The sequence below is a fragment of the Natator depressus genome, chromosome 7 (genome assembly GCF_965152275.1).
Source record: "Natator depressus isolate rNatDep1 chromosome 7, rNatDep2.hap1, whole genome shotgun sequence".
NCBI classification, from domain to species: Eukaryota; Metazoa; Chordata; order Testudines; family Cheloniidae; genus Natator; species Natator depressus.
Window position 1 is genome coordinate 40,404,871 of NC_134240.1, and position 14,293 is coordinate 40,419,163.

The window sequence follows — 14,293 nt, forward strand, 5'->3', positions numbered from 1 at the left end:
AAAAGCTTTAATGACAAAGTGCTGGTGTGGACAGTGCTTCGTCGGCTGGAGCCACTCTCTCCTCGATGAAGCTACCGCCCCTTGTTCTTGGTGGTTTTATTTTGTCACCAGGAGAGCTTTGTGGAAGAGGAGGTGGGAAATTTTTTGTTTTGTGTATAGGTTTCTTTTGTGCGGAAAAAGGTTGCTGGTTGACTATTGGTATTTTTTTTCTTAATTTGATTGATTAGCTGTTTAGGGCACCTAGGGTCTCGAACAGACATTCTTTTTATGTTTGTAGGCTGAAATAGACTCAATAAAACAAATAAAATCAGAACCGCAAATTCACCTGACACCTGAAGCAGAAAACTCAGCTCTGAAGGAGAAAAGATTTAACGCCTAGCAGGAACATTGCAATTTGGACCTCAGCCTTACACAGCTGAAAGAAAAACAAACAGTGAGAAAGGACTTCCTTCCTACCATGTTAAGATGTTCAGCACTGGAGGATAAAGTAATACTGGCTACCTGAGATAAGAAACACAGAAGACTGAAACATTACGTAGCCAGTAAAAACAGTATCACGTGATACAGTAACTAAGGAAAATGTCATCACAACACAAATTATTTTTCCCTTAAACTGTATTGAAAATGGTTTCCAGCAATTTCTGCTTAATGCTTAACTTCTGTGGTGGGGTTCTCAAATTTGGGGTCGGGACCCCTCAGGGAGTCATGAGATTATTACATGGGGGGTTGCGAGCCGTCAGCCTCCACCCCAAACCCTGCTTTGCCTCCAGCATTTATAATGTTGTTAAATATATAAACAAGTGTTTTCAATTTATAAGGGGAGGGCACAGTCAGAGGCTTGCTATGTGAAAGGGGTCACCAGTACAATAGTTTGAGAGCCACTAGTTTATGGCTAGTTACCAGTCAGTCAATCTGTCTTGTTAATTTTCAACTGTAAAGTTTAGATAAATTCTATGTCACTGACAATGATATAGCAGACACCAGAGAGAGGGGTTAATAGCAGGGCTGGCTCTAAAGTTTTGTTGCCCACTGTGGAAAACATTTTTGGCATACCCTGAATGGGGGAGGAAAAAAAACGTGATTTGGGGAACATCATGGTCATCTGCCCCTAAAGATGACCTATTTAACATAGTTTTAGGGCTGGTAGGAAATAGAGGATGATGCTGAACAAGGAACAGGCCACAAAGAACGTGGTAGGAAGGAACCCAAGATGAATTACTTCCCATGGCAGTTGCTCTAGGGCATCAAGATTGGGAATGTGTTGTTTCCAGTTCTAATAGCCTCAGTATAACATAAAATGACTTGGATTATTCCCTTAAATTGTAGTTTACATCCCACTGATTGCCCATTACATGTACACAACTGATCTTACCACCACTTGGCTTCAGAGATGCCTATATTATGTAAATTTTTGCACACCCTCTCTACTAGATCTTTAATATAGCTACTTTTTGATTCCTTCTGTACTATAGCTTCAGCCAAGCTGATGGTACATCTGACTTTTTATTAACCCATATGTTGGGACCAGTAAGGGCCAAATTCTTGAATAGATCCAAACAGTACTAGGAAAATCTGCTGGGGCATCCAGTTTGTACATGTAAAAGCTGGTAAAAATGGACACAGCTACCTGTCTTGTACATAAGAATGTAGGATTGGCATACCCAGACAAGAGAACTCAGGGATTTTGCCAGTGTATTTGTCTAGGCCCACATGAAAATATGGTTAAAAATTAAGTCCTGAACTAAACCAAATAGAGTGGAATAAAGGTGCTGAGATACCACAATGAACACACTAGGAACCTGAAAAGACTAAATGTCTCAGATCACCACACATGGATAGAGCAAGTTTATTTTCTCCCCACAGTAATCTTCACAAAGCGTCAAATCCCGGGTTTAAGCATCACTTGATAGTAGGTCTTCACACAACTAATTCTGATGACACATTGTCCTTAAACAGTAAGATACTTTTTGCCTCTCTCAGTTCTTGCCAAGGACCTTCCTTGCTTGATGACCATTGCTCCTGTTACAGGAATAATATGCTGTATTTCATCAGCCGCAAGTCTGGCTGGACTATTTCATGCTATTATAAAAGTTGATGGAATACAGTAGAACCACAGAGTTACCAACACCAGAGTTACGAACTGACCAGTCAACCACACACCTCATTTGAAACCAGAAGTGCACAATCAGGCAGCAGCAGAGACCCAAAAACAAAAAAAGCAAATAAAGTACAGTGTTGAGCATAAATTACTAATAAAAGTAAAGCACCATTTTTCTTCTTCATAATAAAGTTTCAAAGCTGTATTAAGTCAATATTCAGTTGTAAACTTTTGAAAGAACCACCATAACTTTTTGTTCAGAGTTACGAACATTTCAGTGTTACAATCTCCATATTCCAGAGGTATTCGTAAACTCTACTATACTCACATAAGCATAGATTGCAGAATCAATTATCCTAAACTAGATTTCTCCACTAATTCTTAGACCTTCCTCGAGTTACACTGATTGGCAGAGCTCACTTCATATATAATTAGTAATCAGTATAGCCCAAAAGAGCTTAAAAGATAAAATATAAAGGCGTTTGGATGTATGATTAGTCACACAACATATGGTATAATTTTGAGTTCTGATTATTTTTCCTTTGCAAATTACCAGTTCTGCTAAGTAAAGATAATGATTTGTCCTTCAAATGTACTAAAGATGATATTCCATGGAAGTACCTTATGCACAGATGTCCAATTGTCATATTCAATCAAATACAGCAATTTATAAGCATTGGGTACCCTGGCAATTTATCAGAGATGTGTGTGTCACTGTTTTAATCACTGAAGAGGATTGGGAACAAATTGCAAAATGAGGGTAATTTCCACAGAATTCCCTGACCTCCAAACCAAGCAGCTCTTAAAAAGTAATACAGAAACGTATTTATGGATGGTTTTATTTGGGCATTAAGTGCACCTACAAGATTTTTTTTTTTTTAAATCTACCTTCTGAGGAGCTGAGTGACCCATCATTAGAACTTTTTACCGACAGGGACAGCAAATTAGCTTAAATATTCAGACTTAGGAGAGAAATAGGAGAGACTTTTCTGCAATTACATAAAAGTTATAATTACATTGGTTATATAAACATTTTAACTGTGAAAAAAGTTAGGTAACTGGAGATGCACACTGCCCCAACCCCAGCCAACCACCACTCAAAGCACAGCGAAACAGTAACATTAACTCAACAGAGCTTCATGCTGTAAGCTGCTTCATATGTTTACAGAATGGAAGTTTCCTTTTTTCTTCCATTTTGTCTTTTTTTTTTTTTTTTTTTAAGGAAAACCTTGGGGACCATGTATCAAGTTAATCTACACTAATGCACAGGCTTTTCATTAGCTGTTTTGTTGATGTCATGAGCTGATACCATGCAAAATCATATCAATAACTACTAAAAAAAGAATAATTGCTTCCTGCTTAACCAATGTGACAAGGCGTTCTAGACTCAGCCCTCAAGAATTATGAAGGAAAGAGGAAATTAGAAAGATTCACAATAGCAAAGTGGCTATTGTGATCATATTTGATGCAATCGGCAAACAAAACTCAGTTGCTATGAAAAAAATGATTGTGGATAAAATTTTGATGGGAAGAAAAACTTAAAAAAAGCCTAGAGGAATCTATACCTTCATTGAAAAGAAGTTAACCATAAGAAGTGCCGTGATAATAATTGCCATGAAGATTTTGTCTTTAATATTTTATTGAGTGCACATCAACAATGCACAAACACAGGTTTTCAGCACTATACATTCATATGGAAAAACTAAATTAACACCTTGTAACATGACTATACAGATCCACCACTTCAGTCTGAATTACAATCTGGGGGGAAAGAATCTGTATTGACAGAGCTAGACCCTGAAATCCTCTCTCTTGAGCTGGAGAACAGGTGCAGTACTAGGAGTAGCAGAACCATATTTCCCCACATTGCCTTGCGAGTATATCTTAGTACTCACCTGGAGAGATCAACTCTAAGGGAGAGGATCTCTGGTGTCATTCAGCTGTCGGCCCCTCTGCTGTGTGTGCTAACAAGGGTGCCAATTGTGGTGGATTTTGTGGAGTAGACACCTCTCCGGTAGGAATTGTTTGGATACAACCCACTCTTATGGCCCAGTCCAACTCCCACTGACTGCAAGAGGAGCTAGCATGAGCCATTGGGTACACAGTGGCCATCAGATCAGGGAAGAGGGAGTTGTATAGAAGAAAAATATTGACAGGTTTCAGAGTAACAGTCGTGTTAGTCTGTATTCACAAAAAGAAAAGGAGGACTTGTGGAACCTCAGAGACTAACCAATTTATTTGAGCATAAGCTTTCGTGAGCTACAGCATCCAATGAAGTGAGCTGTAACTCACGAAAGCTTATGCTCAAATAAATTGGTTAGTCTCTAAGGTGCCACAAGTACTCCTTTTCTTTTTAAGAAAAATATTGACATTTTAAAATATAAATGTCCACCCTTTCACTTGTTTAAACCACATTACCATGATTTTGGACACAGTTGCAATGATAAATCTATATTGTTACACTACCTAAAGCTCCCCAGCAATAAAGGACTTGCTCAGCAGAATTCAGCTCTTGCAGATTGCTGAAAGGAAATTATATTTCAATGAGATGAGAAAGATGGGATGCTGTATTGTTGCCATCTGTTAAAAAGTGAGAGAGAAAGGTCAGGGGATTGTTGCCAGGACTGGAAGATATAAACTCTTAGAGTAAGGACATGCTCAGCACTTGATACAGGCTTCTGCAGCATTACATCAAAATGGCCCTGGACCTAATTTATACAACAAAAGACAGTTTAGAGGGAAGTCAATTGAAGTACATAAATCCTAAAGAGTATCACATCAAGTCAAGCAACTATTTTTAGCTTAATCGAGATGAAACAGCAAGACAGGAGGCACAAAAATGAAAGAAAAACTAATTTAAAAAAAGTAAGTAGGAAACTTTCCACATTTCATGAAAGCTCATGAGACAAGATCGCTGAAGAAATAATTAGATAGTACCCTGGGGGAAATGATGACTAAAAATGGAAAGGGAAATAAAAAGAGTTCAACCCAAAGGGTCATTGCTTGTTCCCAATGATTTCTTACAGTAAGTTTTATAGATATGGGAACTTGATGAGCTAACACTGCAGCAGCCAAAAGTTGAACTTCTATACTAATCCTCATTTGTTAATTACACAACACTAATATGCATAAAAAGGGGAGGCCAAAGTAATCTGGTGACCTAGCAATCATGCTCAACAGTGCCATGTGAAAAAACTCAGGCTTAATCCATTGTCTGATTCTTGCACTGACTACCTGCCCTGGGTGGGTGGGTGTGTCCCCCTGTGAATGATGACTGATCCTGACTGACCCATGGCAACAGCATTTAAGGACACTTCTGACTTCGTGACAAAATCAGCTGTAGTTGGAGACACCATTTCTCTTCCATCCAATCACAGCTCCGGAGGAGGACAGGATACAGATATGAGAACATGGGTGCGTGTTTAAAAGGACTAGTGGGGAAGGATGCAATAAACAGAGAGAAAGGGAAGAATACATGGGGGATACAATGAAGAAAGCGAAAGAAGAGAGAGAAAAGGGGGGAGAGGGTGGGAATACTATTATATTTATGGCACTGTGCAAATTAAGACACTAATCCTGGAAAAAGAACCCTGAAAAAGGAGCCCTGTACCCATGCAAAGCCCACACACAGTTCTCTTTGGAAGATCAGTACTTTAAAAAAGCTCAATGGAAGCAAATTATTTGAGGAAATTGCAGCCTTAACTTTGGTTCTTTTCAGTGCATGCTGCACAGCCCTTCTTTTATATTTAAGCACAACCTTTATCTGGAGAAGAAGAGCAGAGTGCAGTGAAGGAGTTATGCAGGCAACTTATCTAAAGACAAAACTCAAATTGTTAGTTGAATATGCTCCTTGACATGGAGAACAGTCTTGCACTTGCTTGAAAGATGATCCCTTGTGCCATGTGCCACTTGAAACAAGACTCTCAGACTTGCAGTGATCCCAATTAGCATAATGATAGAAACTACAAGTACCATCTCATGCCATTCGAAGGGTGATAACATTCACTTCAAAACACACATATTTGGGAATACATAATGCATTATTCTAAATGGAGAAAATAAGACCAGGTAACATTATGTTAAGACAAACCAAAAGCTGGGAGGGGGGAAAAGTAATTTTCACTTTAAACACAACTAAACCAGACACAGGGAATCATCTCCCCAGCATATCTCCCTGCCAATGCAGGATTTAGCTTCCTGTAGTAATTTGTCTTGTCTAGTTTTAATGGTCTCTAGGGCCCAAAACAAAGCTTACAGAAGTCAAAAGAAAGAGTCCATTGAGGGGTATTTCTAAAAGTTCTCATTGAGGAATTGTTCTGTCGCATTATATATCTCTCTGTCAAGATGTTTTTCCCAATATTCAACCCATATTTCTTATTTAAATTTCATCTAGTTGTACGCAATTTGCCTTGTACTATTTGTGAACTTCCAGATACACAGCAATTTCTATATTGGATCAGACCAATGGCCCACCTGCTCCAGTTCGGTCTCTGACAGTGACCAGCATCAAATTCTTTAGAGAAAGGAGCAAGAAACTCCATAGTAGGCAATTATGTAATAACCTGGCATAGTGGAAATTTCTTCCTCACCCCAGTTACTGGTTTGATTACACCCTGAAGGATGAGGGTTTAATATCCCTTATGAAAATAGATCAAAAGATATCAATTTTTTGCTCATCACTGCATTGCCTTGTTTGTCAATCTTTGTTAATCATGTGTCAAAAAAAAAAAAAAAAAGCTAAATTCCAGGCTCAGTCACACCTACGCTGTATTGTGTTGCCTCTGCATAAGCAGTTCAAAATTGCCTTGTTCTTTTTGTCAAATTTTAGACTACCAACTCTTAGGGCAGGAACAATGTTTTCTTATGTCTGTACAGCACATTGAGATGCTACTGGAAACACAATAACTATTACCATCTTCCATATAACACTGTGCACTTCTCTCAGAGTAACTGCTTTCCTGCTTCTTCCCTCTCCCATAGATCTGGATTTTAGATGATTTTTCCAGATGATAGGTTGCATTATTCCATGTTAGGTCTCATTTTTATTACTTCCTGTCTATATTTCTCATTTCTTTAGGGCTATTTGTTTCATTTCTCTGTTCTCAAGCGTATTTGCAATGCCTCCCACTTTAGTGCCACCTGAAAATGCTATTAATATACACAAATCCTGGCACCGCTCAGATTCTCTGCCTTCTTGCACCACCTTCTCTAACCACATTCTGGTCAGACTCTGCTTCTGAGGACTCACGGAGACGCCTCTTCTTGATTTGTAGCCTGACATCAGGGTCTTATTTCTGTGTTCCAATCCTGGTTTGGGCGCTGATAAGCTGTGGGACATTAAGTGAAGCAGTTGCTCGCTCCCTCGCTCTCTCTCTGTAGCTTAGCACCTAACTTGTCATGCAGGAGCACTGAACATGATCAGGTAATATTTGTACAGCAATTTGATAACACAAAGTGCAAATATTACTATTAATGTGAGAAAAAAAAATCAAGTGATGTTCCAGAACCTCGCTCCCAATTTGTCCTCACTAATGCAGAAATTGCTTTCCTGTGCCTCACAGGAAAGGAGGTGGGAGTGGGGAAGCACTGAGGGTGAGATTTTTCTAGAAGTGCTTAACGTTAGTCTGACTTTTCTCCCATTGAAGTCAATGAGAGTTCTTCTTTGATTTCAGTGGAAGCACATATTGAGATGCACGTTGAGAGAGGTCTGTCATCACTAACTTAGCTTTCAGCCACTGCTGTGACAGTCAGTCAGGGTACATGCTTTCTGCAGTAAACATTCTTGTGAAAATATGTAGTAGACACATGCAGATGACTCGTGTTAATACAAAGACATCTCAACATTCCCCCTTCATCCCTACAGAGTAAATAACTTACCCAAACTATTTATCTCCAAAGATATTCTTTTTTTTTTATTGGAGTATCAACAAGCACTACTTTTAACAGTGCAACATATGTATTGTACTTTTGCAAATAGCCTTTGGAGTGAAGACTGGTATAAAATGAAGGGGAAAGCAGCTGTTTTATTTTCATCTGCAGAATATACCAGCTGCTTAACTAGGAAGCCTATTTTGGCTACATTTTCCTGGATACAATTGGGAGATCATCAGACTTAGCCCATAGAAGGTATTCCTTTGCTGCAGGGTGGACTGCATTTTTGGCATGAAGCAGCACTGTGCATACTTTGAGAAAGGGTAAAGATTCTGAAAGAGATTTTGATTTTTTTCTACTGGTAACTCAGATTCTGACTCCAATTCATATCCCAGGTTTTTTTTTTTTTTTTTTTTTTTTTAAGAGATGTGCAGGACGTGACCAAATAGGATTTGTGTGACTAAATGCCAAGCAACTCTAAGATGCAGATAATTGTGTCCTATGTTTCAATATCCTCATTAAAATGGATTTCTCATCTCATTAATAAGATTTTTATTTCAGTTTTTACTCTGCTTTTATTTACTTTCTGTAAAAGTGCAAAGCAAAGTCATTAGCTGTAGATCAGCAGTTTTATCTTCACAGAAGGTATAATCCTGAACACATTACTTCAAGTGCAAGGAAAGATGGCAATAAGATGAATGCTTATTTGATTTTCATGTGACTAAATCAAGAGATAAGCATGGTTTACGGGAAAATAACGTGGCACTGTCCAATACTTCTAGAACTGTGCATTCCCAGTATTTCAGGAGATACAGATTTTCAGAAAGGGTTTCATCACACTACAGGCAAATACACATATGTAGCTACATGCTAGGAACTTGCTCCACTTCTAGTGAACTGTGTGTATCCCACTGAAGAACAGTAAACAAGCATAATAAAAGTGATATTTATATTTGCCACTGATATAGTATATTGTGGAAAACACTATTCAATTTTGTTTTATATCTACATTTAGCATGAAGATGAAAAAGAAATGGAGCATAAGGATGTAGAGCAATGGAGAGGTATTTTAACTAAGTACTGGTTATTCTTATGAGAGTCTTTTCATCATTCCTGTTTCCAATTTACTTAGCTTTCTTCAAAAACTAAGAGGTAAAACAGTGATGGTAAATTTTATGCCAGTATTTCATAGTGAGCACAGACTCCAATACCATATCACATCTCTAAAAGAAACCTGTATGAAATCAAGTGTCAATTTCATAGGATCAGATAGTCTGATTTATTTGTTCTCTTCCCTCTTTGGACCCTAGGAAAGTTCATGAAGTAAGGGTTTTAGTCATCTGGGTTATCCATCAGAATACTGTAAACAAAACTAAAAACAAAAATGTTTTGCAAATTTTACAACCTAACCATCCATAACATCCACTTAGACAACCTGTACAAGTTTCATGTTTCCTTTAGATTTTGCTGATCCCCAAGGAATCAATGTACAATCTTTTTTAAGGATGTAGGGAAGTGAATTACCACCAAATCAGGAAACATTGTTTTGGAGATAAAGAAAATTTATTGTTCCAAAGTATGGAAATTAGGAAGTATTTTCATCAACATCTTACTTCATTAAAACCCAACTAGTGTGAATGCACAGAACTGGGTAACTCTTTCCTAATTAGTTTCAAAGCTATAGTAACACACCCCCGGACACACGGCTTAGAAAATTAAAGATAGCCTCTGCATAAAGGACAGGCAGAGAACAGCATCATTGAGGTATGAGTCCATTTCTTTCAGGCAAATTACTGCATAGATATCTAGGCTTAAGATCTGACATTACTCTGAATAGTCTTTATAGTAGCTTATGATAACAACAAAAATACATTGTATTTGAAACCGAAAGCAGCATATTACACATGCACTGGTAGAAAACATCATCGGTGTACAATTGCTGATGTTGAAAATACTGTACACAACTTGGATGTTCATTAAAAAGCACACGAATCAGAATCAGATCTCTCTTCTGTGAAAAAAGTCTACATGGGCTTATTCATAAAAACGGAATCATCAGCATTCAGCTGTTGTTGGTATAACATGAACATACAGAGTCTTCGTATTCAGGGTCTTCATGGAGGTGTCCTTTGTAATCTCTGAACAAAAGGCAAGAGAAAAGATGGAACAGAATTAGCAATCTCTATACAACAGAACATTGTCAACACTCTTATTTCCATATTCTGAAATAATAATCCAGTTCTCTTTATCTCAGCCAAAATGATGCTTGGACAGAAAATTCTCAGCTGAAATCAGATCCTGTCAATGATAATGCAATGAAGTCAAAGGAGAGATCAGCATACATTAAGCTTGCCACTCATCAAAATTTCCAAGGTACTAGTATGGTTTCAACAAAGCTAACATGCAGTTTTTGAAGGACACAAACGTCCCAAAATATGTTCTGGGACAAAGCCCTCAGCAGTTTCAAGTATTCATAGTGTTACGTGGATCATGATGACTATGACGATGGGAAGACGATGTTACATTGCAACAATATGAAGTCAGGAGTCCACTATGAAAAAGTTAACAGTACAACATGATGAAATTGTAGGATTCCTTAAATGATACCAAAATCCCCATTTTCTATTTCTTCTTAATCTCTCATTACTTATGTGCTAGAACTGTGTAGCTCAAAAGCTTGTCTCTTTTACCAACAGAAGTTGGGCCAGTAAAAGATATTACCTCATCAACCATGAGTCTCAGACTTTGGTACACGAATACTTTTCTCTTCATCTTATCTTTTTGCAGCATTAAAGATTCTGAACTGTGCTGGTTGTGGCATTCAGCTGAACAAGAAATCCTGACTCCCAACTCCATAGATACTAATGTAAACAGAGGTGGTTAGCATACTGGGCTAATATTCCTGATAGAAAATCACCTCTCCTGCTAGAGCTGGTCACTAAATGTCTTCCAAATAAAATTATTTGAGCAGCATAAAGTGTTCAAGGATATTTGGGAAGTTTTCAATAGACAAAATACTCTGACAATTGTTTACATTCATTCCTCCATATGGCTGCCTGCTCCAAGCAGCTTTAGCTGAGCTCAGTGCTACTAAGAACACAACATTCAGAGAAAGAGAACAGGGGTGGGAGAAAACTAGGTGGAAAAAAAAATCTGTAGTCAGAGTGAAAGTGAGTTGTACTGAGCACATTTAAATGTTTATTTTAGTCTCCTCCCATTAAATAATACATGCTACATATTTAAAAACAAAGAGTTTAACAAATAATAGAAGAGTCAGTTATAAATACATGTGGTGAAGCATACCTAAATAAACCATATGCTACTGGTACACTGTCTTCCATTTCCTTTTGTAAGATGAAGTGAAAACAAAAGCAGCACAGAACAAAGAATGAAAAAGTCATTTTATCTAACTCTCTGCACTTGAGACGTGGATTAGTGTGCCCAAAAACAAAGTCTCATTGAAGTCTGATGGATTAATTTCTTCTGTACCACCTTTATCCAAGGATCAAGGCAATTTACAAATTAAAGCTTCAGTCCTAAATCAAGCATTTGCTAACATGCAGGTGTGATGTTACTGACACAAACTGGGACCGTATAGAACATTGTTGCAACCAAGGTCCTGTAGTGGCACCAAATCTTGTATAAAGGAGGTCAAATAAGGTGTCTAAGACAAGGTTATCATTTGCTGGTTATGATTATGCTATCTGTATGCATGTATAATTTTTGTACTTAAAGTTATAAGTATTGGCTGTATACTGTCTGTATTTCAAAAACTTGTACTATGCTTCTGGGTGACACCCCAGACAATTTGGGAAGTGACAGGGTCGGGCCAGATGGCTACAGGAGAGTAATAGAAGGCAGATATATTAGCCCCAGGTTAAGCAGGTCCCTTTTCCCTGGGTACTGTAACAGGGAAGGTTCCAGAACAATCAGGAACCTTCTGGAGACAATTAAGTCAGACAGGCTGATTAGAACACCTACAGCCAATCAAGAAGCTCTTAGAATCAATTAAGACAGGCTAATCAGGGCACCTGGGTTTAAAAAGGAGCTCACTTCAGTTTGTGGTGCGCGTGTAAGGAGCTGGGAGCAAGGGGCACTAGGAACTGAGAGTGAGAGCGCATACTGTTGGAGGACTGAGGAGTACAAGCATCAGACACCAGGAGAAAGGTCCTATGGTGAGGATAAAGAAGGTGTTGGGAGGAGGCCATGGGAAAGTAGCCCAGGGAGTTGTAGCTGTTGCACAGCTGTTCCAGGAGGCACTCTAAACAGCTGCATTCCACAGGGCCCTGCGCTGGAACCCGGAGTAGAGGGTGGGCCCGGGTTCCCCCCAAACCTCCCAACTCCTGGTCAGACACAGGAGGAGTTGACCTAGACTGTGGGTTCATGAAAACAGCCAAACTGAGGGCCATTGTGAAGCTCCAAGGTGAGCAAATCCGCCAATAAGCGCAAGACTCACCAAGGTAGAGGAGGAACTTTGTCACAGGGGTCAGAACTGCATAGCCTGCTTGATGGCCCATTAAGGACCATCCATAGGCACCAACTTCTGGCACCAGTGGGTGCTCAACCCCCCTCATCCCTGCCCTGACTCCACCCCTACCCACCCCACCCCCATTCCAACCCCTTCCTCAAAAGTTCCGCCCCAACTCCACCCCCTCCCTGCCCCATTGGACTCCCTCCCCAAATCCCCGCCCCAGCCCCGCCTCTTCCCCACCTCCTTCCCTGAGCATACTGCATTCCCACTCCTCCCCCCTCCCTCTGTAGTAACTCCGATCCCACCCCATCCAACATCCCATCACAGGCCATTGGACATATTTACGTATTCAGTGGAACTCTGCACAGGCAGGGAGCCTCCCTTGCAGAAGCATATAGGGAATGTATTACAGCAGTGAAGTGAGGCCACATCCAGAGTCAAACGCACAATAACAATTCTCCTCAGAATAGGAGACAGCAGAGCTAAACAGCTTTCAATTCTGGAACATTAGAAGGAATGCCCACATTAAAATCTGCAGCAATTTAATATTCTGAATGATTAAGAATATAATATATACTTAATATAAATTATATGCAACAACTGTGCAAAACTACAGTGATGAAACCAGCTTTATTCATATACTGCATTTTATACATGTTCAAGATTCGCTGTCCTGCTACTTGGATGAACATCAGTTTCTCTCAGTATCACAGGTACACCCATCTGACTATTCAGTGGCTATTTTTACCTGTTTGAAAAAGAATCTGAGACAGTTCTGATGTGAAAAAATAATACTGAGCCACCTGATTCAGATTACTGAGACACCACATCCCATATGTATCTTCTGCAGCAGTATTCTCACACTGTTTTCATGAAGCATGGCATTACATGATGGCATGCCTGGAGAGTTAACATTTTGCAAGTTTTTTAGGACCAATTAAAAATGGTGTCAAAAAATATTAGTGCAGGGATGGTCCCCATTACCAAAGCTGACTTGAAAACCACCAAACTTTTGCACTAGGTTGGTGGTTTCCATGAAAAACGAAGTGCACCAAATGAAATTAAGTGCCTTATTATGTACTCCCGGACCATGACTCCATAGCCAAATCAGAGCTGAGTTTTACACTTAAGGCAGGGATTATAGTAACAATTGCTAAAATAGATTAGTGTAACTGTCTTGTTAAATATAATAATGTATTCCACATTGGGCTAGATTGGTAATTTAAATCTGCTTTCCAAAACAATGTACATGGAGTTCTAAGGATTATTTGGTGGCTGATGTTCCGCAGATAGAGAACATGTTTCAAAATTCCATGGTAAGAAGTGCTAGTTATCAGAGAACAATAGGAGGAAATAGGTCACCAACAGAAGTGATGCACCTGTGGAGAATAACTGCCTGGAAAAGGATGTAAATTAGTCTTAAAATCTATTTAGAGACTATAGTTAGTATTTACAGGAGCATAAAGCAATCCTGTTTCATAGATGTAGCAGAGATATTTGACAGGCTTGGCAATGTTCGTGAAACGTCTGGCAAGATCTTCTACCATTCTGCTATCTGAAAGAGCTATCCTTACGTCAGGTAATGTGCCTGCTAACTCCAACCCTCCCCTGCATGTGGGCCATAGCATGCCACCACAGTGGAAGAGCAGCTCAGTTTTACCTGTTGGGGTCCTCATTTTCCAGCCTTTAAACATAGTCTATATAACAAACACACCAGTGACTGCATCGCATAGGATTGTCCAAGTAGTAGTAATGACAAATGCATATGCTGAAACAGACAAGTGGATATCAGGGTCCTGCCAACAGTGTTAGACAGCATAGTAGAATCCACGTAAAAACATGTGAATGAACAG

General features: G+C 39.2%; 1 protein-coding gene across 3 annotated transcripts in view; it reads right to left on the reverse strand.

The window, feature by feature from the left end:
* Positions 1-9,247: 9,247 nt before the first annotated feature.
* The window catches only part of IARS1 (isoleucyl-tRNA synthetase 1), a 225,591-nt gene continuing 220,545 nt past the window's right edge, over positions 9,248-14,293 (reverse strand). For all 3 annotated transcript variants that reach the window (XM_074958200.1, XM_074958198.1, XM_074958201.1), the window contains exon 36: positions 9,248-10,107. In XM_074958200.1, coding sequence (XP_074814301.1) covers positions 10,025-10,107 — 83 coding nt within the window. In that variant the 3' untranslated portion in view covers positions 9,248-10,024. The remainder of the gene's footprint in view (positions 10,108-14,293) is intronic.